At 40.4% G+C, this 27,542-nt stretch overlaps 1 protein-coding gene across 4 annotated transcripts in view; it reads left to right on the forward strand.

Moving 5' to 3' along the window:
• The first annotated feature begins 14,341 nt into the window (after positions 1–14,341).
• SRPK2 (SRSF protein kinase 2) overlaps positions 14,342–27,542 on the forward strand; it is a 148,960-nt gene continuing 135,759 nt past the window's right edge. For 3 of the 4 annotated variants that reach the window (XM_061366309.1, XM_061366312.1, XM_061366313.1), the window contains exons 1-2: positions 14,342–14,493; positions 14,605–14,689. In XM_061366309.1, the coding sequence (XP_061222293.1) occupies positions 14,478–14,493; positions 14,605–14,689 (101 nt within the window). In that variant the 5' untranslated portion in view covers positions 14,342–14,477. The remainder of the gene's footprint in view (positions 14,494–14,604; positions 14,690–27,542) is intronic. The other variant, XM_061366311.1, reaches the window with a different exon arrangement.

Genomic DNA, 27,542 nt, shown 5'->3' on the forward strand with positions numbered 1-27,542 from the left:
CATGGCTCCCAGGCCTCTACTTGCTGTGCATTTACAGATGACAATGAAAACAGTTTGGGTTTCAGTGTTTTCAATGGCCAAACCTGGCGCCTGCTGGATGGCAGCATGTGGTCCATTGGTTCAAATGCTGACCCTAGCCCTAACAGAAATCGGGAGCCTACGGTGTGTGTACTCTGCACGGCAGCTGCACACCCTGACTCAAAGATTACAAATGTACCACATACCCTATTTCTGCTGCAGCACTAAAGGGAATTTCTGAAGTCATAGCTGATTTGGAGAAACCACAAATCACCTCCAGAACCCAGTCCCTTTACAAGAGGAGGATAAAAATAAATTTGGGGTGACTTGGGATGGTAAACAATAGACCTTTAACAGAGCCCCACAGGGATATAAACATTCACCCACAACTGCTCATGCTGCACTTGCTGAACATTTACGGTCTCACTTCCTCAACATGTGAAACTGTACCAATATATAGATGATATTCTAATCAGGGGACATTCCCCTGAAAAGGTGGGGGAAGCAGCAACAGCAGAGTAGTAAGCAGTCCATGAAACATGAAGTTGAGATCACACCTGAAAAATGTCAGGGACAAAGCAGAGAAGTTTTCAGGTACTTGGTTTGCAGGTAGCGCAGTAATCCCACTGGATACCGTAAGTAAACAGCTTCAAATGTCCCAATCTAGGAAAGAATTACAACAGTTAATAGGAACTCTAGGGTACCAGAGGAAGCATGTACCTGGATTTTCTGTCATTGCTCACCCATTGTATTCACTTTTATGAAAGGCAAAACCATGGAAATAGTACTCAGAATATGAAGAGGCAGTCAAAACCCTAATACAGGAATTAAAAACATTGGGCTCAGAACACCCTCACATCCCTGTTATAGCCAAGGGAGGTTCTGTTGAACATGGCACTTACTGTAACCTGTTTTAAACAGGCCCTGATGGACCAAAGAGACCTCTATTATTCAGCTTGACTGCATTTAAAGAGACAGAGCAGAGATATTCTGAGTGGGAAAATGGAATTTTGTCTTTAGTCCAAGCAGTTAAACAACTTGAGCCACTAAGGGGTAGCCTGTCTGGAAAAATCTCGCAGACTTCTGTTGTTTTCCCTTTCCAGGAATGATACCAGCACAGTGTTACTGGAGATGGGGTTAACTACTGGATGATCACTTACCCTTCTTGCAAGAGTAATCATTGCCAGCATGAACCAGATTCAGTTCCATATCAACAAGTTCAACTCACAGGGTGGAGACTGTCACTTCTTTTACTAGCGCCGATCAATATAAATATAGTACATTCTACACATAGTCCAAGTCTGAGACTAAGAGCAGACCTAGCTCCTACCAAGGATTTAGAAAGTGAGGGGGTTCACTCTGAACCTCGTGGCTCAATGTGAGGGTTCTATCTTACCCTTTTTCATCTTCAGTCTGTGTAAATCATTCTAGATCAATTCTAACTTATTTTCTTGTATGTTTCATCCACGTAGTAACTTATAGAGTGAACCTTGCCATCGGACTTTGTTAAGTTGCATTTTCATAAATTCATATTAAAACTACTCTTGTTAATACCTTTGAGGGTGATTCTTTGAGTGACCCTAAATCATGTCTGTCTCATTCATCACAGACACTTCCCAATGTTACTGATGAGTAGTAGGGGAAAAAGAAATCTGAAAAAGCCCTAAAGCAGTGATAAAATAGAATATTAGTTTTGTATTTCTGCTGCCAGATAGCCAATCCATTAAGTTACTTCAGAAGGTTTAAAATGTTGAGAGAGGAATTCTAAATATGATTTTCAGTAGCCAGATAACCTCTAATAGAGCTTAAACTCTAATAAAGCATTTCACCAAAAATGAGATCTTAATTAGCCAACACTATATGCAGACTCTGCTTTTAAAAAAGCATTTACTTCTGCAGAAAGGCCCCCAAAGCCTGCACTATTCATGCTACCCTGTTTCTGTGGGAACTGTGTGTTGGAGTGGAATAGGGAAAACGGGGGGGGGGGGGGGAAGGAGAAGTGAAGTGGTTTTGGCTGAAGTCCCATTGGCCAGTCGCAGTTTCAGCTGGGGTAAGCCAGACAAGCAAGTCCTCAGTGCTGAAGTCCAGACAGTTTTCTTTCCTCATGCCTTAAGTTGTGGTGAGGGAGGAGTCTGGTTAAACAGACACCATTCAAAAAGTGGTTGCTTAAGCAATTTATCTGGGGTTTCCCCTGATTTTTATTTATATTAAAGAGGTGATATTTACAGTTTTTTTATGCAACAAGAATTTAAGTCAACCAGTAATGTTAGTCAACAGGTAAACCAAGGTTTGCTCAGAAATGAGCCTCCAACTGACAGGCATTTCCACTGCACACTTACCTCCTGAAAAGTGCCACTGTATCCTTGAAAGCACACTCTCCTCTTCCAGTACTGGAAAGACACCCTTTTATCATTCTGGGGGTTCCAAAATAGACATGTTTTTGATTAATTGCTATGAAAGACAGCCAGCCTTGACTAATAAACTCAGTCGTTTGTTTTCTGTTCTCTTGTAACTGTTTCACTGCCGGTCGTATTTCTTTCGCCTAGAGTAAGACACCTTTCTTAATATCTAAATTAACAAAATAAGATACTGTGATTTTTTTTCTATTGTCATCAGTCTTTGCCTGCTACCTGTGGGTGTGGGTCAGGGTAAAAATTCTGACATGATACAGTTGTGATTGATGGCCTTATTCTGTAGAATGCTGGGGGGGTGTGGTGTGTCTGTTTCTACCCCATACACAAATAAAAACGACCAGATTGTCCTCGTGGTCTGAGGCTCCAGATTGGAGAGCCTAGGCATTTCCTTCAGCATGCCTGTGCTGTCACAGAAGACAAACAGAAATGCGCAGCACATAACATTATGTCCAAAGTTCAGTCCAGAATTCTGAATTACTGCGGGTGTCGTGGTTTAACCCACAGCCAGACAGCTTGTTACCCACTCCCCCCCCTTCTTGCCCTCCCCCTACTCCTGGGGGAACAAGGAGAATCAAAAGAATGCAACTCCCACGGGTTGAGATAAGAACAGTTTAGTAACTAAGGTATAACACAAATCACTACTGCTCCACCAATAATAATGATAAAGAAATAACAAGGGAAGAGAATACAACACCCATCACCAGGGACCGATACTTGCCCCCCCCAGCCCGACCAAGCACCGACCGATACCTCCTCCAACCCTGCAGTCCACTCTCTCCCCCTTCCGGGTCACTCTCCCAGTTACATCCGGGCATGACGTGCTGTGGTATGGAATACCCTTTGGTCAGTTTGGGTCAGGTGTCCTGTCTCTGCTTCCTCCCACTTCCCTCCTCCCTGCAGAGCATGAGGCCCACAAAGTCCTTGGCCAAACCAAAACATCATTGTTTTTCAGCTCTGTTCCCAGCTGAAAGTCAAAACACAGCACTGCACCAGCTACCAAGAAGGAGAAAAATGACTGCTACTGCTGAACCCAGGACAGCGGGAAAAGAGGAAGGAACAGAAAAGCAGCTTGCAAGAATGGAGATTACAGGGGGAAGGTAACTAAGAAAATGGCATTATCCCTTGAAATTTGGGTATAAGTGTGCACAGACACCCGAATTTCAAAATACTTTCTTACATGTAGAAGCTAAAGGGAAGGGCCAAACTCACAGGGACAATAGCTCTGCATGTTCAGGCCACTGTGTCTACTCCTTGCTCTGCTGCTGCTACAGCTTCTTGGTAAAACATTTACGTCTCTTCAAGTCCCTCTAATCTTTATGCATGGGAGTTAGCAGTCAAACATGAAGAGAGTTAACTGGAACAATTCAGGGAGCCCTGCAGCCCTTTCCCTTTGGATGCCTGTGGTGTGTTGCGCTACGCATGAAAGCAGGAATGGGAAAGAGAAGAAAGCAGAAAAGCAGGTAGTTGGTATGAGGCACCAATGCTGTCTTCATTCTTTTGTGTATTGATTTTTTCATAAACCATAACTTAGTTGCAGTTCAACCTAACTCTACAGGCTTATTTGGTTTATAAGTCATTTTTTGTTTTAGGAAAGTGTTTCTTTTTTACATTTGGCAGGTGTGATTGCACTCCTTTAGGTTACTCAGGCTTTCACACTGACATCTAAAGGAATATCTGTTGAAGTGCTTACCGTTGTTCACCCATTTGTAATGAATAGTAAATTCAGGCCACACAAAGACATTAGTGATACAGTCAGAACACAATACGCTGAAGTAACACTCCATTAACCCAAGTTAGGTAGTGCAGAAAAGTGATCGCATTTGTATCAATGTATGCTTTAGGAGACAAATTAGCCTTTTATTCACTGTCATATATAAAATTCATCAGGCACAAACCAGAAGGCATTAATCAGCAGCTTTTTGGCTCTACACTCCTCCCTACATTAGGGTCTGGAACTGCCCTTTACAAACTGAGAAAGTGTGAAAAGCTCTCTCCAGTGCAGTATGAAATCCCATTTGAAATCAGGAGAGCCATGTGAAGTAAACAACCTTCACAGAAAGGTGGTGGCTCACTGTAGCACTGCAACATCCCACAGAAGCCATACATGGCCATTAATAGTGTCTGTGCTCTTTTACTTGTCTGCTGGGGAGGTATGATTAAGCAGTGATTAAATCTGAATCAGTCTAAACTTTCTCAAGTCTAGGCTAAACTGCAGGAGTGTTGTGCTGCATGATGTACCTTAACCCTGGTTCCTACAGACTGGAGGTCAGACCAGCACAGTACATCTGTTTTCTGGCCTCATGACCAATCCTTATTCCACCCTTCAAACCCAGGTGGTGGAGAAGGTTGGCTGGATTTAATTTTATGGAAGACTGGGAAATAGCTGAGGATTCTGTGTTCTGAATTTCCTACGGACTCAATGACATAATGGCCAATGAGACTGTGATGTGTTGCTATGTAACAGACTGTAATTTAGGGTCTAAGATCATAGAAATAGTTCTCAGCTCTGCAGATCCTGTGTAACTACAGTTGTATTAATAAATTTAAGCTAACTTTAACTAGGTAACTTGCATTTATCCAGCAGTGTACCCTGCTGATTTTCTGGGTTACTAATTCATTAATTCAGTAATTTAGTAATTTAGTGCAGAGTAACCACAGCCATCAGTAACAGGCTGCTGTAGTACCCAGGCTGGCCCATTTAAAGCTAAGACAGACCTGCTTATGCAAGTTGCACCCGTATCTTAAAAAAAATGCAGGAAGACATGTTTGATCCTGTGATCCTGACAATAAAAAAGTAAAATTACTAGACTGAGATGAAAAGCTGAACCATTGCTTTGCAGAGAGAGGAAAAGTTAAGAGTTACACAAGGCCACTGACGCTCAAAAATAGGACAGGAGAGGAAAACACTTTGCTATTTTGCAATTTCTTCCTGAAAAAAAGTCATATAGGAAATATCCTTGAAGTCCTCTGAGTCTAGTCTTACCTGCAAAGCTAAGGGGATAAAATAAAGGTATGTTTTGCTCCTTGGTACCCATCCCACCTATTTTGTAGTGTGAACATGAATTACCGCATGTGCACTGTGATATTATTCTGGCCTACACAGTTCAATACAGCTTCTATTTTGGTCTTTCTACCTGTTAATTTTCCATTTACCTCCTGAGTATGAGGGACTACAGCAGTTAAAGTCCCTGTTTTTACCTGACTTTCTCCATTCCTGTAGAGCTAATTCATCAAAGCAGTACAGAGAGATATTCTCTGGGACAGCTGTGTTCCAGCATGCTGTGAGCACAATGTTCTAGTGATCCTCTGGGGTGAACACAGCAAAGAAGATAATTCTGGATGGCACACTGTTACAATTACTTTTTGTAAGTTTGGGGACAGATGAAGCAGGGAGTAATTCAAGGGTAGAAAAATAAAATGCACCTACTGGTCCATTCACACTGGGCAGCTTTTGAGGCAGAACAGCTTGTCTCAGATTTTAGATGGGAACAAAAAGGGCTGTACCATAGGAAATTCCTGCAGCAGAGATAGTGAAGTGGTAACCTAGATATAGAGAAGACCTCAAAACCAACCAAATGGACAGAGACCATGGATGTACTCACATAGAAACAGAACTGATGACAGAGCTACCAGGACAGATAGAATTACAGCACCACAGTACAACCTATGCAGGGATTAATGTGGGGACAACAGATGGCATAGTATGACTCTTCCTTTGGTCAAGGACAGGAGTTGCATTATCCCCTGTCTCCTTGTCCCCCTTGGGCACCTTATTCCTGTAGGTATGTGCACATATGTTCCAGTATAAATTCCAACTGGTGAAAATTTACCTGTGCAATTAACGATTTAGCCAGGGTTTAACAGGTAACTATTAAACTTATTCAAAGCTGGGATAATATGCTTAGCGAGAACCAAGTGCCTGTCATTTTATCTTCTGAATTCTGTGAGTGCCATATAGATACTGGCATTAAAGCAGGGTTCTAGGGACTGTCTCTGGTAAGTCCCACTTCTGTTAAGTGAAGAAATAATTTTGTGCTTGCAGTGTTTGGTCTCTTGTCACTATTAGTTCACAGTACACTTTCCAGCCAAAAAGATAAGAATCAGATTTATTTTTAGCTGGCCTTGGCATCCTAATTCAGTGCCCTTTTAATGTTTAGCTGTATGTTTTTCCTGTTCCTGCTTAATGAGTCTTACAAATGATTGAAATAGGAGAAAATCACAATGATCAGTGAAATTTCTGGAGAGAGAGAACTTCCTGTATCTGTTCTACAGCACAGTAAGCAAATAAAATATTAATTTAAGGCTTAGCATGATACTAGTGTGACAGGGGTTATACTTTTTTCCTTTTTTTTCTCCTGTGGGCAAAATCAGATACGTATTTGTTGAAAAGGACCCTGATCCAGCAAAGATTAAAAAAAACAAACCCCAAAACAAACCAGCACAGATTCAAGGATCTTGCTGCACATAGCCTTGGGCATGGGCGTAATGTGCATCTTGAGTCCCACTGAAAAAGGAGCTGGAAAAAGTAGTTGCCAATAATTTAGAGAACAACTGGAAAGTTAGAATACACAAGGTACAAAATCAAGTCTTGTTTCTTGAGTTGCTGTTTCCTCTCCTATCCAGTAAGATGCAGCTCCTAGATCTTTACCAGGTTGTAGGTGATATACGGGGGATACATATTTCACATCACCAGGTTCTTCAGCTGTCTAAGCAATTCTATATTTTAAAGGATCAACCATGGACTCCCAAAATGGAAGGCCACCTGGAGAGACGGGCTTCTTTTACCTGAGGACCAGCCTGGCCCTAGAGAAAAGGAGAACAGTTGCCTGCTATGCAGATTTCCATTAGAATCCAGACTACGATTAATTTCACTGCACATAAGTTTTTTGTATGTTTTACTTACTTATAGGGAGATTCCCAGTATTATTTCACATGGTACTTCAATTTATAACATAATTCTTGATCTTGAACTATGTATTATTTTGGGGAAAGAAAGAGGCAGGGAGCCTTAGTCAAAGTTTTGAACAGGGCAGACAAAGATGCTATAACCAGAGCAGTATTAGATCAGTTGATATGTGGACAAAACCATCAACGACTTCATGTTTCCACATGATATCAACTACAATTCAAAGGAAGCAACAAAGGAAGCAACACTCTCTTCTCCTGGATTGTCAGTGATAAGAGGCATGCTGTGGGTGTATGTGCTGGATTTAGCAGTGTGTTGAGTTAACAGTATCATTTCTTGCTTCCATTACAAAGGAAATGGCACAGTGTATTGTTCTATTGAATGCAAATAGTGCTGAGCATATTGGTAAACAAATAGGTTTGGATTTATCCTACAATCAGCTAATCAGATCTTCAGTCTATTACCATTTTGCAGTTGGTTCTTTCCATCCTGCTGTTTGTGCTGTTTTCTTCAATTATGCTCTTACTTTAAGAATAATGCATAAATTAAGACAGAGGAGGAGATTTTACAAAATGGACTTCTATGCCTAACTAGTTTTTGAATTTCATAAAAGCCTTTACTTTCAAAAGAGGATGAAATCATGCATCTAGACAAAGAAGAAATCATTGTCCTCCATTGGATTTCTTCCTCATTAGGAACGGAAATAGCCATAATCCTTTAGTTTTGTGCTTAATCCCTCTCTGTATCAGGGCAGCCCATCTAGTAAAGTGCTGAATACTCTGGAAAGTGGGTAAAAATCCTGACGCTTAGAAGTTACTGTAAATAGATGTACATATTGTGTGAATGCATTTTTACAGTGCACTGATTTTAAAGGCCCAGCTTGAGAAATACTGTAATAAAGACACTCTTTGGTAACAATATTTACATTCTAAATGTTTATTGTAATATTTTTCACCTCTGAAGGCGCAAGCATGTGAATATTTCCTACCACAGTTGTTTGTGTTACTATAATGAATAGCAGAGTGGGTGTAAAACACGATGAAATCAAATCCAAAATATCAAGCCCACTGAATTAATTTCTAAAAAACAATGCACAAGGCCAAACTGCAATGGATTCTCTGTGCTTTGAATGAACATAGCTGACTTTATTATATTTTCACTCATATTTGCTGTTACGTGTCTTCTTGTAGGAGCACAGTGAATTTCACGTGCCTAGAAGTGGATAATCAGTCTTTATTCCATTCTTTTAAAGTAACAAGGTTAATTTATGAATGATCTTTGTGAAGACTAGAAGGAAACGCTGGTTGGCTAACAAGCCAAGCCACTTCTGCTTTTATTTTAACAATTACCTGTAATATTTCCTGCTTTTAAAAAGTTAATTTTGCTAGTTTACATGGCATAGATATGGTATAGACATATCCAGACAGAATGAAATGAAATGGCTAGTTCACATGTTACAAACCAGGCTGTTAATGCCCAAGACTATTGAAGCTGGCTGACATTTCAATTTGTAACAGCCAATTCATGTTAACTTTGCATGATTTTAATCATATGAGGTGAAATATTCCATGTTGAGTAATGAATTAATTCATACTTTCTAAAGAATGTTGTTTTGATCGTATTAAAAGAATCCTGATGCACTTGTTGGAAATGCCCCTCTTGCACAGTAGTTTCTCATACCCAGTAGCTAGTCAAGACTAAGCAAAAGTGGCACTTCTTTGTCCCTTAATGGTAAACAATAGTGTATTGGTAAGTGTAGCTGCTAATGCATGCTGCCTGTATAACTGAGCCATCTTTAATTTACCACATGCTTGCTTGCTATAAACCAGGATACACTCTGCTGTCAAGATGAAGTTCTTAAACTGTACCCAAACAAACCATTTTGGCCAGTGCTTCTTTACTGCCCATTTCCCTAACAGAACTTTTTTTTCAGAAAGCATCCTGATCTGAAAGTGTGTAAAGCAACACTGAGATGCTGCAGGGTAATGGCTGTTAATTTCTCAGAAAGGTGTTGGCGAGGGTGTTGTAGCAATGTCACACTGAAAGATGTGTGAAGAAAGGACAGCTGGGGCACTACTGACATAACATAGTATCATCCTACTAGTCAGCTGGTGTTTGATTTTTCTGAAGGCTGTGAAAAGATCTTCTATCAAGTGAAAGTACAGGGGAGGTTGTGGAGAAGAAAGAAACTTTATGCTTCAAGAGAAAATAAATCAATTGCTTCCCCTTAGATTAAGCTTGATTTTACAGTTGGTCTCTTGTTGTTTTCATTGTGACTATTGTTTCTGTACTCCAAGCCAAGAGAAAAGTAAGCTGGATAAGCCCTGCATGTGATTTACAATGGATTCTCATCTTACTGGTTGGCAACCCCTACCTTGGAGTAGGAAGCTAAGACTTCATACAAAGAGGCTTTAATATCAAAGATGTGCCTTTGCAATCTCTTTGAAAATCTTCTCAAACTTGACCAAATTTTGAGACTATAAACCAGCATTCTGCACATAAAGACATGTGAGAATTTAATACTTAAGTCTCAAAATATTCCACAATCACTTAACATAAATCTCTCACACGCATGACCAGACTGCAGAGCTGCCATTCAGAAAGAATGTAGTAGGCATGAGGAATAGTAGGCATGAGTCCAAACCACCACTGCATCACTGCTGAACAAGTTTCCCTGTAATTGCTTATGTTGTGTTATCACTGCTGAAGAACTTCCCCTGTAATTGCTTGTGTTGTGTTTGATCAGAAAACAGAGACCGGCCACTAATCTTTCAGTGATCCTCTTTTCCCTTGCTGACCTTTAATCAGCATGAAGGAAGAAACCATCCAATTTAAATACAGGGGGAAAAAGGGGCAATAGATTGGAACAGGGAGAGGAGGGAGGTTGAGATGAGAAGGGAAAGCTGAGTAAAGAGCTGGGAGACAGGAGAAATTTCAAAAATTGAAGACAAAGACCTAGGAAACTGGAGGAATTTTACCAGAATGAGTGTTTGGGAGCCTGCTGGAAGTAACTGGGATAGCTAGAACAAGTCATTCTGGAAATCTGGGTACTTCAACACCAGAAGAAATTTTATCATAAACATATCGCACAGTGTTTTAATCCTATTGCAAATCTGAGTTAAGTCATGCCAGTTCATGCCCTATTTTAGATAATGTACAATACATATCTGGGTTGATGCAGCTATTTCTGGGCATAGGTAAGTCTTTAATTTCATGTTGAATTAGTGTTAAACTGGCCTGCTTTGTCCTTTATATCTTTCTTCTTTTATTAGTAATCCCAATTAACTTGATAAACAAGAATTCTCTACTGATGTTAACCCTCTGCAGCTGGCATACACTGTGCCATTTTATAGATGAAGAAAATGAGTCAGGTGAGTCATGTAATTTGCCTTAGGAGGAGCACAAGTGAAACAGTGAATGAGCCAGGAATCTAAATTCAGAAATTTCTGAACTGTTTTACCCTGTAAATCTCATGTTTCCTGCTATTTTTTTTCTCATTACACTACTGAGGAAACAAGCCCATTTTTTTTCTTTAACGTGTGCAGTTGCTCCAGTTAATGTTAACTGATTATATTGAAGCAGTGATGAGCCAACAGTCCTCATGTTAAAAGCAAACCCAGCTTATTAGTTAACTGTTGCTCAATACTTCCTCTCTGTAAGTTTGTTGTCTGTGTTGCTCAAAAGCAAGCTGAGAATTGTCCTCTTTGCTTTGTTTACGTACTAGAGGGAGAAAAAAACCCCACACTGGTAGCCAGAAAATTCTTTTAAGTGATCAAGAGAAGGACAGACACATTGTTTGTGTGCCTACACAAATGTATCATACTTAAAGAAATGTGGAATGGGGGTGGGAACTGAAGGAACAAGAGACAACCATGAAATGAGAGAAGACGAGAAGGCTGGACTTGCATATTAATGAGAACTGGCTTTTAATTGGGAATTTCCTTTCACTGCATTGTTCTTTTTCCTTTTTCCACCACCTACTGGTTTTGTTTATTTTTTTTCCTTCCTCTGCCTTATGTGTTATTTCTCGTTTGTTCCATTCTGTCCAAGAGCAGCATGAAGTTGGCTAATAGCCTAATTTCTGAGAAAGTACAGTTCAGAGAGCATGCCACCACACAGTGGGAAAAGCACTGCTGAAAGGAACTGGTACAGAAACTGGGGCAGAAGCTTCCAACATCCCTCTGCTGAAGCAAGAATTTGGAATTAGTCTCAGAAGGATGACAGTATCATGTTTACAGGATAGCTGCTAGGTAACTTTTTATTCTGTACAAATGTATTCCATTCACACCTGAAAGGCTAAAACATCCTCTTGTGTGGGATATTGCAAAGCTAGGTGAAAAGGAAACAAACGTAACATCCGTGGCGTGTCAGGTAACTGGTCCAAACTATATTATAAACAGGTAAAAATATCATTTCATAATTTGCTATTTTCTCCTTCTCCCCTGTCGTTTGCACCTAAGATCACCGAATTCTGCTGTTGTTCTTCCTTTCTGTGTAGTTCATATCACCTAAATCTTACAGTGCCCTTCCCCAGAGTGAGCTCTGTGGTAATCCTTGTAATAAACAGACACCTGTTCCCATATTATGTTCAAAGCAAGACAGCCAGAAGCAGATACATTCTGACCCAGTCCACTGTGCCTTATGTTGTACACTGATTTTACAAATGCCTTCTTTTGCTATTTAGTCTTCTCTCTTGACTCATCAGTTATTTTTGAGAAAAGTGAAGTTACATACAATCAGACATATAGAAATAAAGATGGAGAATTTCACTGAGTGGATTCAAACGTAATCCAGGGTAGACCCATTCCTAACAGCCTTCTTATTTCTGTAATTTTTTTCACTTACTATTTATAAGTGTCTCTTCAGGAAGAGAGCTGCACTCAAAACAGTCTGAAAAATAAGGTGTTTTTTTGGTTATTCTTTTCTGAAATACTTCTACTGACCTTAATTTACTCACCAGTTAGTTAACTGCACATAGTAATCCTCTAACAGAGTGTCAGTGATTTTTTTGCCCTTCTGCATGACTCTCCTCTGAGTGGCTCCTAGGGATCGGGGTGGAGAAGAAAACCCAGGAAGATTACAGTCCCCAAATATGTGTCCATTAGAATTGAAAGAAAGTGACTGTGTAGATACACCCACCTGGTCCCAACATAATTCCTTCTCTGTGCACTAACAGATTGTTCCCTTGCCTTTATTATGTTGCTGACATTATGCTTGTGAGGGAAATTCCTTCCTGACTCCAGATCTGGTGAATTTATAATCCTGTTGATGTAAGCAAAGCTCACTGTATTAATCTTAAGACCCAATTGTCCAATCTGTTCTACATATAAACCTCCTGTTGAAGTTAATAGAATTGCACATGAGTAGCTGAAAAGAAGATTGGATCCTGATATGGTTTCTGCTCTACAGCCATAGTTACAAGGTGACTTTAAGCCAGCACTGCCCTGACAAAGAAAAAAGCAGTCTCACCATTTTCTCCATCATTAGCTGCTTGTCTCTGCTGTTCTTTGTCCAAGCACAAGCATCCATGCAGGAGCACAGCTTAACCAATGAAGTTAAGAGTAGCCTGGAAACAAAGGATAAATATATAATCTTTTTAATATTCAATTATTATTAGTTTTCAGGCATCTAAACTTTCTTAGCAGAAAGGCTTCAAAATTTCAATACAGTGTTCTGTTGCCTGACCTATCACACTGAGTTATCACTAAAAGACTAACCACAACAAGGGAGACAGGTAACATACCAACACTGACTGCATCTTACCCCAGCAGTTTATACTGGAAATGTTTTGGTTTTTTTTTACTGTGCTCTTTTATGATGGAAGAAGGGACACAAAATGTTTTAATTCAGAAATACAGCTCTTGGTGCCTTGTGAGAGCTGTAGTTTAGGAACTTTATGGTACAATTGTTTTCTGTATATTAGGCTCTCTAGTCAGACAACAAAGTATCAGGTATTGTGGTACCTCTGTTTTGCGTTCTCTAGCTTTATGTTCCTCTCCCACTCCTAAGATGAGCTAACCGTAACTAGGGATTCCATTTTCTAATTGAGATCTCAATAATCCAATTACTTAAGACCAGCGATTACTGCTAGTTCCCTTCACTCTCGTAATACCTTGACTACAGCTGCTTTTATATCTTCATCCTTATAGATTATTCCACCTTGCCATGCAGGGAGGCAGTTCTGCCTCAAAATTTAATGACTGTTCCCTGTTATTTTTCAGTTACTATGGCTTTGAATTCCAATCCTAAGTGAAGATAAGATACACAAGCCTCACACTCGTACTGGAGTGTTTGGTATGACCCAGATCATCTTCTGCACTGGGTGTTATAGACAACACAGAATTTCAGTCATAATGCTGTCAAAAATTGAGCCATGCTGTGCACAGCGCACCCAAGGAGTGAGTTTCCAACAGGTCATTACTAGGCCAAATCTTAACAGTCCCTTTATCATGGGCAACAAGACTTTGCTGGCAGGAAAAAGACAACTGCCAAGAGTTGTTCATCATGACAATCAAGTAACTTAGCATTAAGGAAATCTGATTTCCCTGTATTTGTGTCATGAGGTTAATTGGTTCTGGCATCTAACCTCAGACAGGTCTCGCGACAAGCTAAAGCTGATCTCGCCCCAGCTGCTGCCAGACAGGCGGATAGCCACCTCTCTTCTCCTTCTCACAGCTCCCAGCGTGGCGCAGCCGCGGGGTTATCCCTTTGCTACTCCCACTATGACCCAGAACTTGTCAGAACTAACTCGAGTTGGTTCGACGACCCGACACAGCCCGCCCCGGCGGCAGCCGATGGGGAGCGGTGGAGGTGGCAGTGGGAACCCGCCCGCCCGCTCTGCCTCCCCTCCGCCGGCCGCTGAAGGGGCTGGCTCGGGCTGTACCTCAGGTGCGTTCCCACCCGCCGCGCGCCGCCACCTGCCGCCGCCCCGCCCCGCCCCCGCCTTTCCGGCCGCTGCCCCGCCGGCCGGTCTGCGCCTGCGCAGTGCGGCGGCGCGGGGCGGGGTGGGGGTGCCGGTGCCGCCGGCCGGTGCCGGGCGCGCGGGCGCGGCTGGTGGCAACGGGGCCGGGAGCGGGACTGGGAGTGGGCCCAGGTCAGCTGGGGAACAGTGCCCGCCGAGCAGCCCACGGCGCCCGGCGATGAACTCGCGCAAAGGTACCGCGCCGTGTGCCCGGGCGGCGGGGAGGGAGCGGGGGGAGGGGGGGCTGCGTGGCCGCCGCCACCACCACTCACGCCGGCTCTTCTCTGTTCTCTTATCCCCGTCAGTGCTGGCGCTGCAGGCCCGCAGGCGGCGGCCCAAGCAGTCCGCGGCGGCCGGCAGGAGGGACAAGCACCCGCCGTCCCACAAAAAGTGAGTACGGGGACCCCCGGCTCGCCGGGACACTGCCGCTGTCTGCTCTTCCCTCACGCTTCCCTCGCGCCCCACATAACGGCCGCCCGAGCAGTCCCGCGGCCCGGCCCCGGTACTTTGGTTTCACCCGGGAGTTCCCCCGCGCCCGCCGGGACAGACAGGGGAGACCAGAGCGGAGCACCGTCCCTGCCCGCACCGCGCCGGGGCCGGGCCCGCCACGGGGGGGTGCCGCCGGGTCCCACCGGGGATCGTTCCCAGCGCTGGCCCCGGGCTCAGCTTCCTTCGGCGGAGCCTCCCCTTGGTCTCCAGAAGCCCCTGTTCATTGGGGATCCGCAGTGACTCGGGCTTCACAGCCCTCAAGTCCCTGTTGAGTCATCCTCCAATTCTCCAAATCTTTGTGGTCTTCTTTCCCTCTTTGTGCTTTCTGTTACGAGCGTTCTCTCTGGCGGCATTGTCCCATCTGTAGTCAGTCCTGTTTCTGCCTGATACGCCCATCCTGCTCGTTGCCACCTGCTCGGTACTGGCAGTTTAATCCCTGTGCCCAGATGTGTCTAGCTGCCAGCAGTGCCAGTATCAGTATTTTTTTTTTGGTTGTTGTTTAAATCTCTGTTGGTCTTGCAGAAAGGGACAGAAATCGTGGTCTGTTCCCCCTGCCTTCTCTGCTAACTTTTCATGTTCTTGCCGTTTCATCTTTTCTCATTCTCATAGCACCTGTTTCTACTGAACCATGTAGGAACATTCTCCCATCTCTATAGTATTCTTGCTTGAACTGCTCTTTCGTAGGTTAATGTGACTTTGGACTCCTCCTTATTTTTCTTTCTTTCTCCTAGTAGTGTGCGCTTTCCTCCCTCACTCTTACTGTATTTTGTTCAGTGAGACTTTATTGGTGACTCATTAAGTCACCAATAGGCTCTTGTCTTTGCTTTTGTTCTTTGGTGCTTTTATCTACCTGCTTTGTTCTGACAGGGAACATATAGCCTGATGTTTCTCATCCCCCTTTTCTCCTAGTTGGCCAGCCTGTAGAACTGGGAATTGGTTTATGATGAATAGATGGATATATATGTGATGGGGTAAAGATGTTGCTGTGTGCTATGGCAAATGATCCAAGGGGAAGATGGTCTTCTTTCTGATTTTTATAGAAAGAAATGATAATACATTCCTGATCTTCGAGGTTTGATTTGTTTGTTGGTATGTTATTGTTTTTTTTGTGTATTTTTAGTTATAACAAATGGGCTTTTTTATTTTTCCCTTTGAGATGGGTAAAAATAATGTGAGATGAAATGCTGGTGTAGCGGTTGTCTACTAACTTGTGTGAACACTAACTTGTGTTCACATCCTGTTCTACTACTGTTATTTCCTCCAGTGTTGTATGAAAGCTGTTATGATTTCAGTTACATGAATTTTGACCTGTTTCGATGGAAACAAGCTTTTATGTGTAAGATATGTGGTCTGGTTGGAAACATAGGACCCCTGTTTCCAAACTCTTCTGGAAAGTCAGTTTGTAGCCGTACATGGGTTTGTTTTACCACTTTGAAAGCAGAAATAGATTAAATTTTAGTGTAACTCTGGGTTCAGAACTGTTCATGCTGCTTTCAGTTAAGACTTAACCACAAGGTTATTAGTAATCTTCTGTTCTACTTAGATGATGCTGTTTAAAACACTTCTTAGTAGGGCTGCCTTGGCATGTCTTGCTGAAAGAGTTTGTCAAAAATTTGCTTTCACAGACACTTAGCAAGTGCAGAAGTGGTACTCTCTTTGTGTTTGCTGAAGAAACTGGCTCCTGTTAAGTCAGGGTGCACTGTCAGTAGCTGGACATTTGCCATACTGAGTCGGCATTTCCAGATGCAATGGTCCAATCTGTTCAGTTGCCTCGGGAAACAGTGGTTTTGCTGTGGTAGACAACAGAGCCATCATTTCTTTTCTGGAACTTGTGTTTTCTCTTCAAACCACTTTTATGGAGACCTCCTAATCAGTTTTGTGCTTCTTTATGAAAGAGAGACCGTTTTCAAGTTTTTTTAAGTCTCCTTGCATGTGGCTAAATAGTTTAGGCCCCCGAAGTAAAGCCAGCATTAGACATTATTTCAGAAGGCAATCTTAGCAAAAGTATCTATTTTGTCCTGTTCCTAGCCTTGCTTTAAATTCAACTGCTTCAGGATATACTAATGTGTTAGAGGCATACAGTTTCTCTGATGCACATCAAATGCGCAGTAGCTGAAGATGAAAATGTCTGTCGGAGGGGTGGACATTCTATATACTGTAAGTTCCCTGTAGTGAATTTGTTCACTTGGTTTTGAATCCAAAGCTGCTTTTTTTTTTAAACTGTGGTTCTTAGGAAGACTGTCCTCTGCTGGGTCATAGCTTTATGGAGCAACTTCCATTGTTGCTGGTAACAATGTGCTTTAAGGGAACTGCAGGATTCCTCTTCTGGAATTGGGTAGGAGAGTTACATGGCATTGTAGCTTACTTGAATGCTTTTGTTTGAAGAGCATTAAGATGATGACACAACAAGAAGAAAAGATTACAGTGCTCTTTAACACTGAATAGCTTTTTGTCCATTATGACCTTAATTGCTGTAGGAAGCTGTGAGCTGGTCCTGTAACTGCTCAGTGTTGACCTCTTAAATCAATGATGAGAAGTGGTGGAGGTGAATCCATATAATAGGGTGGAAAAATAAGAAAGTGTAAGTTAAGTGGCTTGTGTTCTGAAGAGAAAGCACTTTGTCTTGAATCAAGACTACATCTAAAATTGCATGCAATAATAAAATCTACTTGGTATGACTTTACTTTGAATGCAGCCATCCAGGCTTCTGAAAAAGAAAATATCTCACTAGTTAACAGTTAAGATAACAGCACTTTTGGTTATAATAGATGGATTTGCATGTGCTGTGTACATACTGCTTATGTATTTTTTGAGTTGGACAAAAGATTAATCAAAATGGTTAATTCGGGTCTTCTGTGAGTTATTTCTCCTTAAATGGAGATTTGCATTGAGAGAGGTTTTGTATGTAAAAAAAATACAGGTGATGTATGGAGAGAGGATTGTGTTGAACACTTAAATACAAAGGCATAAATCCAGATATCAAGATCAACTTTTCAAAATACTGTTTTCTTGTGGAGTAGGGATTTTCCTTTTGTCTTTAAGCAGTACTTTACTACAGGTGAGAGACCACATGGTATTGCTTTATAGTGGTGAAAAAGTATATATGGTAGATAATACGGGAAGAGCCAGATTTCCATACTGTGCACTTCCAGATGACTGACTTATTGAACCCATAGATATTGTCCAGTTATGAAAGTTTTGGATATATGACATTACTATGGAATCTTAAACGTCTGAAAAGAATTCACTGCTTGCTTTGTCAGTGCTTCTGTCCCACAGTGTTTTTTAGTGTCTTTCAATAAGTCTTTGAGGAGAATAGTATACAGTGCACTATATAAAAGTCCTGCTTTCATTAGCTTCATTTATTTTCAGCTTGTGGAAGTTTAGCAAATCCTCCGCAATTTTTTTCACTATTTTTTTTCCAAGTGTAAGAGCATGAGGGTGGAAGTGTGCATATGTGAAAAATGTGGAATGGACTTTTTGACCACCTTTGGTGTGATGCCACAGCGTATGGATATCCTAGAGTGACTGTATATCTTAGGGTGAATTGGGTTGGGAAGTCCACTCAGTGTTGTTAGGAGCATTTACTCAAAATGTGATGTTCATGTGAATTGCTGCTCTTGCCTTCTTTCTTAATAGCCTTTTGTCTTCTTGCTTAGAATACTTTAATCGTAGCTTTATCTTCCACTTTCTGTCAAATTTAGTATTCAGGGCTGATTTTAGTTGTATAGATATACTACTAATAGGTATTTTGTAAAGTAGTAAATAATCACATATATCGAGATTACAGGAATGTACAGAAGGTGTTCTGACATGTTTGATCTTGAATGTCTGAGTCAGTCGATATTCACTTTTGTAATGCGATAATTAAACACATATCTAAGACTGTGGGATGTAATTGAATCTAGAGTAAATTTCAGTATAAAGTAGGATGTTTATTACTAAGCATGTTCACCTTTTTGTTCTGAGCTCTGTTTCATGTAGTAAGAAAACATCCTGCAGCTCTATTAAACTTAATTTCAGAAATGGGAATGGCTCCAGAATTTCTGATATTCTGTAGAGGTCTACTTGCAGATTTGTGTAATAAAAGTAGTTACTGTAATGTAGGTGTCAGAGCATCTGTTATCAAAGAATTATGCGATCATACAAATTTGCCAAGGCTCATGCGTCTTTCATAGAGCAGAAGATGGAAGTGATCTTGAAAGATCCTCTGGCTCAATCTTTTATGGGAAGGGGAACCTGGATGAGACCGTCTAGCACCTGGTCTAGCCACATCTTGAAAATCTCCAGGGATTGATCTCACTGTGAAATTCTTTATTATATCAAGATGAAACCTCCCAGTGCAACTTATACCTATTGCCCCATGTCCTTTCTGTGTGGTTCCTTGTGAAAAGAGAGACTAATCTTCTTTGTAGCCACTCTTTAAATATTGGAACACTGTGAGGTCCCCCCTGAGCCTCTTATTCTGGAGGGAGGAGCAGCTTAACTCCTTCAGTCTTTCCCCAGAGGGTTCTCCAGCCCTTTGATCATCTTCATGGCCCCTCTTTGGACCTTCTCCAGTTTGTCCATGTATTTTTTCAGTTGTGGGGACCAGAAGTGGACATGGTACTCCATGTATGAGTTGAGAAGTGCTGACTAGAGTGGGATGATTACATCTCAATCTCTGTTAGTAAGGTCCCTGTGGATGTCGCTAAGGTTGGCTTTGTCTTCATTGCTGCGGTATAGTTCAGCTGACTCGTGTTCAGTTTTGTCGTCAACCATGATGCCCAGGTCCCTGTCAGCAGGGCTGATCTGCAACCACGCACATCCTAGCCTGCACCAGGCTTCTGGGTTATGTCAGATTTTAAACAGGCAATGATAAAGATGCCATCCTGGGACATGAATTTCATTTGTAATAATTTTATTTGATGAAATAACATTGGTTTTAGTATAACGGTTGTTTTATTAAGGAAGATAAACCAGTTTGTCAGGGTTATGTTAAACAGGAGTGCCTTTGTGGGGGAGGGAAAATGACTACATTTCGTGTTTGAGATCATAGTAAGATGAGCTGTCGGGGTGTAATAATTCATGAAGATCAGGCCACTTGTTCTGCAGTGCATTTTTATTTGTTTAACTCTTATTTACTGTAATTATGGAGTAGGATGGTAATAAATTTTGTGGATGGGATTTCAAAATATAAGCATGCATCTATGTCTTCCCCTTGTTTGCAAGATGATGACAGACTGCAGAAGCTATCAACTTTTTTTTTTTAACTACAATTTGACATTCTGTAACTGAATAAATAAAAATGCCAGGTTGTACAACAACTATAATTTGGTTTGTTAAAGACTGGACCAAATCAACTTCATTTTTGTTTTGGATAACTTCGCTGGATTCCCACACATTAACATGAAGGAAAGAATTCCTTTATTACTTGGCTTCTTGATGGTGTCCTAAATACCTTTGTGATTATTTCAGTGGCTTAGTGTGTGTGAAAAAAAGATTGGAAGCAATGCATGCAGTCCTTTCTGATGGCCATAGATTATCCAGACATAGGGCAAAAGTCAAACCTGGAGAGAAGCCTGTTCTTGTCATGGCTATGCTAAATATTCACCTTTTTGGTTGCTGCCTTGCAGCATGAATCTTCTCAGAGTTTGCGGTCAGTCCCAAACATTTTTTGGAGTAGTAAGAGTGATAGAAGTGAATGTGTTTAGCTAAGCTGGATGTTCCAGTAAGAATTTGAAATGTGGGACAATAAAAACATTCAATCAGAACACTGTATTATATTAAAGTCTCCATTTATTCATTTAGAGGAGAACTGCTGATCCTATTGAGAAACAGGCACAGGACATTTATTGATTTACTCCTAAAGGACGAGGATTTTGTATTTGAAGTCTTATTTTTGTTTTAAATCCTGTTCATGTTTTTTGAGATTTTGATCTTTAAGGATTGCTATCTTTTCACCACGAAGGCTAATGGCAAAGGTGAACAATTACTGCATTAACTAGTGAACTGTAAGGCAGTAATGGAAACTGCATATGCTTCTTGTAGTCATACCTGTACTTTGAGTGGTTTCACTGCTTGCTGATCTGTTTGTCTTCCTAGTGTCTGTAATAAAAGAGTAAATCTATACTGAAAACTGTTTTCATTTGGTCTCTGGCTGTGATTGCATAAGACAATGAGCTTTTGATAGTAAACCTTATCTAGCTTCCTCTTCCTGTTTTCTCATGAGAAAATGCAACTAGATTTGCTACTATGCACACAAACACCTATATACATGATTGTGTATAAATATGTGTGTATAAGTAAGTTAAATATTTTAATCCTTGTTTGAAGGAAGCCTGGGTCTAGGTATGTATAAGGAAGGCCAAAGAAGTTAGTGTACAGAAAACTGGAGGAGTGTTTCAGTGCTTCAAGTGTGTTTGTTATGCTTAGACAAAATAATAATTTTGTATTGTGACAACTAAGTTGTTTTTCTTAAAAGCAGATACTATCAGGTAGTTGCTGTGCCCTTGGGTATTTGCTGGTTGGATTTTGTTCCCTCATCAAAGGCTACAGGTATGCTTCTGGGTCTTCCTGTATGAGAATGACCATGATCACTGACAGTCTGAGGTGGTCTTGGAGCTGTTCTCAATTGTAATACGTGTGAGGTTGTTGGTGGGATTTTTGATGTAGGGATTTTTTTTCCCCTTTTCCTCTTTCATTTTGTTCTTGGCATCGTTTAGTGAAGAATGTCAGAGAAGCTAATGCTTAGTTTTTAAGCTTTTGAAGAGGAGAACTAGGAAAGATTTGCAAGGATAGCACCCAAAGTTAACCAGTGTCTAACAAAAGCAAATAAAGTGACCCCAGTTCTCTACAGAGGAAAGGAATAGGACTGTTAAAAATGAAAACACAACTATATAGCAGTTGTATTCATAATCCTTCCCTTTTCTCATTGATTACTCCTGTTGTAACAGTTGTTGCCCAGCTCTTAACTTGGTAATGTGGCCTGTATTTTAATAATAACTAATTATGTACTAATTGCCTAGGGGGAATTTGGGATGAGCCCCATCTTGCTAGGCTGTTTTTAAAGGAAAGATTAAAAAAAAGCTTTTATTAGTATTTAAATGGACATAAATTGTCTATCTGTTTCTACAATTCCCAGTATTCTTGTCTTTAAAATACTGTTGGTCTCAGCCTTCATATACATGAACTGATAACCCTTGCTTTCTGTTTTTCCTAGTGAGTTTACAGTTGCAGTGCATTGTAAGAGGGATGGTTCTACTTAAAGTTGGCAGAGCTTTGGTAGTAGTCTTCCTCCTATACCTCCCTGTAATAAAGCACATTATAGAGCAGATTGCAGCAGTCTATCTGAGCCTAAGATAACCATAGACATAACTTTTTATTTAACAGAAGGCATTATGAACAAGCTTTTTGGCTGAAAAACGTGGGCTAAGTTTGAAAGTGAACCTCTGTAAAGGTAGTAACTTTTTATTTGTTACAAGTGTACTGTTATTAATTTAGCCTACATGTTTGGAAATCCTATGATTAAAACAGTGCATGTATCTATATACCGCACATTCTGGTTTTGTCAAGCAAAGCAGCTGGCAGACCTTGACTTTTATATCAAGGTCTTGCATAATGAAGTAATGTTCTGCTAGGAAGAGTGTTTGTGTCTGAGTGTTTCGCTGAAGAAATCTTGCTTTGAGCGTTAATGCTAAAGTAATCTTACTTTGAACTTGTTTGTTAAAGGTGAACCACAGAATAGACTCTGGTGAAATAATGCTTCCAGACGGTATTAATGCCTTACTGTTTTTTTCCTCAAGTGAAGTTAGTCGATTAAAAAATCAATGTTTTGAATGTGGGAGATTAGAAGAATCAAGGGCTTCAGTTGCCTTGAGCTATTGTCAATGCTTAGTTTGCAGTTTTCTAAAATGGGAGAATTCCATAGTTAGAGGTCAATTACATTTTCCTATCCCTGAGGAAAAAAATGAATATCTCTGTTGTTCTTGTTGCAGCAATAAAGGTCAGAGCTGTTTAGGTACAGTATCTGTATCTTAAATTCTGATATTAGAAAAAAAACTTTTTACTGATATTCAAGCTGTACTAAAATTATAGTGCTCTTGTATTCATGGTTCTTAAGAAAATTGTCTTGTGACATCTCTTTTTTTTCCTTTGCATTGATCTGTTTCTTCTAGTTTTCCCTCCCACCCCAGTAATTTCTCTGTTTAATAGTTAGCTTATGTCCCACTCACTGCCCTCCTGCTGTTGCTCACCTATATATATTCCTTCTTAATAGAGTGAGGCACTTGTATAAGATCATTATAGAACAGATTCTTTGGTAGTTGCATGGAGCCTGAAGTGGGGTATGTGAAGTGCTGTTTCTGTGACTGGTTGCCTGAAAAGTTGCTGCAAGGGTTAAAAATACATGATTAATCTGTATCTTAGAGACAAGGTACAGTTGGTGAAGCAGGACGACTCCTTACTCTTCCAGAGGGCTTAGGAAAGAAATGACCCTGAATTCTTTCCCAGGGCCTTTTGAAGGTTGGGCTTTGGCTGTGGTTTGCCCTGCTGAGCTGTGGGCAGTTAAGTGAGCTGGACCCACACAGTTGTGCTTTGTGGGACTGCAGAAGTGTGCTAATGCAACTGGTTTTACTTCTTCACCTGCCAGAATCTTGAGTACCCAGAGATCACTGACCACCTTTAGTGAGGATCAGTTGGGCAGCTTGAGTTTATGTATCCTATGGAAACAAAACAGTAGAACACTGAATTCTAGAAAATAATAAGGCATAAGTTATTAAAATCCAAGTAGGAAGTCATTAAAAGAATGCCAGTCAAGTGCAGCTAAGGTTGTAGTTAAGTAAGATACCTAACAAGACAACATTGTTTAAACCAGGTTTTGTAAATGGCTATTTTCATCTTAGAAAACTAATTATAAAATGTTTTGAAACAAACTATGCTTCTGTATACATTTTAATATATTTGTGCTCGTCTTACATGGTTCACATCTTAACATCTCAGAAAAGATGATGTAGAACTAGAAGATACTCGGAGGGAGTAAAGGTGATTGGGGATATTGGACAGCTTCACTTACGACTAGTACTTTTAGTTATGTGAAGGTAGTTAAGGAGCATTTTGACATGCCTGAAAAATCATTACTGGTATAGAAAGGGAAGGATGATTAACTTACCATTTTTCCATTACAAAACAGTGGTATCCAAAGAATTACTTTAATGTAAAAAAAACCAAGACACTTCTTTTTATACAGTACAAACAGCAGAATGTGGCTTTGCAGTATGTTGTAGAGGCCAAATTATAGATGGGCTTAAGAAATATGAGTGGACCACTGGTAGTTCTTAAGTATACTACTGCAATTTGGCTTTTCAAGCCAGTGTTTGCTGAAGCTCTTGTCATGTAAGTTTGCCCTAATATAGAGTGATCCATTTGTATAGTCATCTCTAAACACGTTTCTGTCACTGAGTGCAATAATACCGATGTAGATAAGTATTTGATTTAAGTTACTGTGGCAGCTGTTAGAATTTTAAGGCCACCTCAGTAGATTACTTGCAACATCTGATAGTATGTGTAAGCCTGACAGTATTTGTGAGCCTAGATCCAGGCAGGGCTTGGGTGATCCAGCTTGTGGCAGTCCTGTACCTGGCTCAGGATGGAGCTCTGAAACTGGAGTTAGCTACTAAATCTGAGTGAATCCGTAGAGGTGTGTGTTTTGAGAGGAGCTTTCATAAACCCAAGCACAATAAGGTAATGGCAGAGGGGTGGGGAAACATGCCAAGGAGAGCAGAATGCTGAAGGAATGGGTGTGCCTGAAATGCTGCTTTTCTGGTAGATGCTGATGCCATCTGCAGGTCTAAGTTTGATGCCAAAATGAGCCTGGGATTTAAAGTAATCAGTCTAAGAACTTAGGTTATTTCCTCTGTTGTTGTGAACATCTAACTTTGTTTTAAAGTTTCAGTTGCGTGCTTATGTAGTAGCTCAATAATTCACTCACCTGTGAAATAAGAGTTAGATGCTTGAGGAATTTCAAGCTTATTATTTCAACCTGCCTTGTGCAAGTGTCAGTCATGGGATTATAGGTCATGATAGGCTTTGGTGTGTAAGGGATGGCCAGTAACTTTATATCTCTTCTGTGGAATAATCAAGACCAACAGACTGATGGAGTTGGATGACAAGTGATTAAAAGGGAAGCGTTGTTATCAAGTTTCACTAGTACACAGGTATCAGCATCCTGGTTGACTGGAGCCAAGGAACTCTGAGTTACAAAACAAACACGTGGTAAATTGGTCAGAATGAGGCTGTTTGGGTGATTAAATGGTTTTGCTTTTTGACACAGCAGTCACAATTCAGCATTTTTATGAAAGATGGAGCCCTGAGGAGATCAAAGCTTAAACTTCCTTTCAAGTTCCCTTTTCTTGTGTGTCAAGGCACAGTATGACAGGTCCCTGTTGCCAGAATCTGTTCCCAGGTGAATATTTTAACATTTTAGCAGTGTCAGGGAAACTTGGGAAAGACCAGGAGCTTCGTAGTACCATTGAGTTCTAGCTCAAAAGAACAGTAATCCTTTTTACAGACAACAGTATCAGAAAAGAAAAAAAAACAACTTTATTTATTATTTATTTATTTATTTGTTTATTTCCTTTAAGGTAGTCTGTTGCTTGGGGTGACCTGCTTTGTATATGTCGGTATACATGCTTTATATACAACAATATATTAGTAACTTGGTTTTCCAGCACATGTTGGTGTCCAAAACCATGGTGCTGGTCCTAGACATTTAATTGAATTCTATTTAAATGATATTAGAACATTGCTTCTCTGTTTTTAATGTCCATTAGAGATTTCCATATTTTTGTCTCCCAGAAATGCGTGCTCTATAGCAACTTGTAAGTCTTGGATTGCATCAGCAGTGTTGAGGTGATGCACAGCAGTTCTGGTGGTTGCTTCCAGCACTGTGCATTTTATAGAGTCACTCTTTAATCAGGGACAGGCAGTCCTGGGAACAGGGAACTCTGTGATGAGCTCTTATTGCTGTTGTGGGCAGACATAATCTGGGCACACCAGCCAGTCAAGGCTCTTGAGAGAGCTCTTGGATGTGAAAAAACAATGTGTGAATCTGAAGTTGACTGTAAATGTGAGATAGAGCTATAAAGAATTAGGCTGAGGCTACCACTATGTTTTAGATCACCAGATACCTGCTAGATAACTACTTTGGTCTTTAGTATGGATCAGTTATTTCCTGGTATTGCATTCTCACTGCCAATCCAAGTTGTTTGGTAAATCCAGCATGTAGAAACTAGGTTAAAACTATTTATTCAATAGACAAAACCTGGTTTTCACCAGTTTTCCAAAACAAGTATTCAGAATTGATTAGTTACCTAAAAATGTTGCAACAAAGCTCTCAAACTTTCTGCATATTCTATAGGAAACCTGGTGTAGAAAATAAAATTGTTTCTGCTGTTCTAATTATTGAGAACTGTATTCTCTAATGTTTATTTCTAAAGTCAGAAAAATCAGTTTTGTGTAACGAGAAGATTTGCCTTGGGAATAAAGATGTTATTATTTTAAAGTGATCATTTTGATCTAATTTTGTGTTTCCAAAATGACTCTTGCTAGTTTCTGTGTCACAGGGTGCTATATCTTGTCTTAATTGTAGCATTACAAAAACTTGAGACGAAGTGTAAGTAGACCAATGTATTTGCAATGCTCTGTTCTTTTCCCACTTTAAAGCATTCAATCACCATTTTAGGTAATTATGTCAAGCAGTAAAGTCACCTTAAAAATAAAACTATGAAAAAGGTAAAAAAAAAGCCATTTCATGTTTAACACTGGAGAGTTATGTGGCAGCAAAAAATTATCTTTCCAGTTTATTTGTGAGATTCACAGATAGCTAAAAATCACTCTGTGATATCTTCAAGAAGTGGGGAAGGAAACCTCACTTTATCTTTCTGGAGGACACACTTCTAAACAGAAGGGTGTGACTGAGTTTTTAAATCGAAGGTGGCATTATTTATGTTGACAGTGTCTCTCTTATATCCAAACAAGTATGTAATTAATTATGATAAAAATAATGCTAATAGTGCAAGAGTTAGCAAATACTTAAAAAACCCAATCCAGAACAAATGGGACCTTTCAGAGTTGTTCCGTTAGGACGTGATGGAGAAAATGCAGAGAACTTGTTTGTGCTGTTAGTTTATTCGGAATGGTTTTAAGGGCAGTAGGCAACGGAACTGAACGTGTGCCAGCTCTGTCCTAATTACAGTTCACAGCCTGAAGTATTAAGTTGAATTGAAACTGCACATGGTTTAAATTAGTATGTTAAACTCTGAGCTGTGGCACACCAGGTGCTGGCACGTTTGGTTTCACAATGATTTAGCTTTGCAGCAGTCTCCAGCAGGAAGATGAATTGATAGCTAATGCTCAGAGTCTGTTTTTGAGAGCCTTCTCTCAGATTTTGTTCCACAGCAGAATTTCAGGTTTGAGACCATGAATTTTACATTGGTAATAAAGGAGCTGTTTGAAGATAACATTGCAGTGATAAGAAAAATGTTGTTTTTCCATGTTTGTATCCTTAATAAGTTTTTTCCCTCCACAGTTGATTCTGTGTCAACTCTGCCAATATTTTATTTTTTGAGAAAATGTGTATGCTGTACTTCATATGTATACCATACTTCATATTGATATAGCTAATAAAGAATGAATATGTATGTGTGTGTAGGTAAAAAATTGCCTTTACGTAAGAAACTTAACTTCTGAGTCTTTAAATGCCATTTAAGCTCAGTAC

This window comes from Neopsephotus bourkii, unplaced genomic scaffold, assembly GCF_033783945.1.
Source record: "Neopsephotus bourkii isolate Nb327-2 ecotype Australia unplaced genomic scaffold, CSIRO-AGI_Nbou_v1 NB_1328, whole genome shotgun sequence".
Lineage (NCBI taxonomy): Eukaryota > Metazoa > Chordata > Aves > Psittaciformes > Psittacidae > Neopsephotus > Neopsephotus bourkii.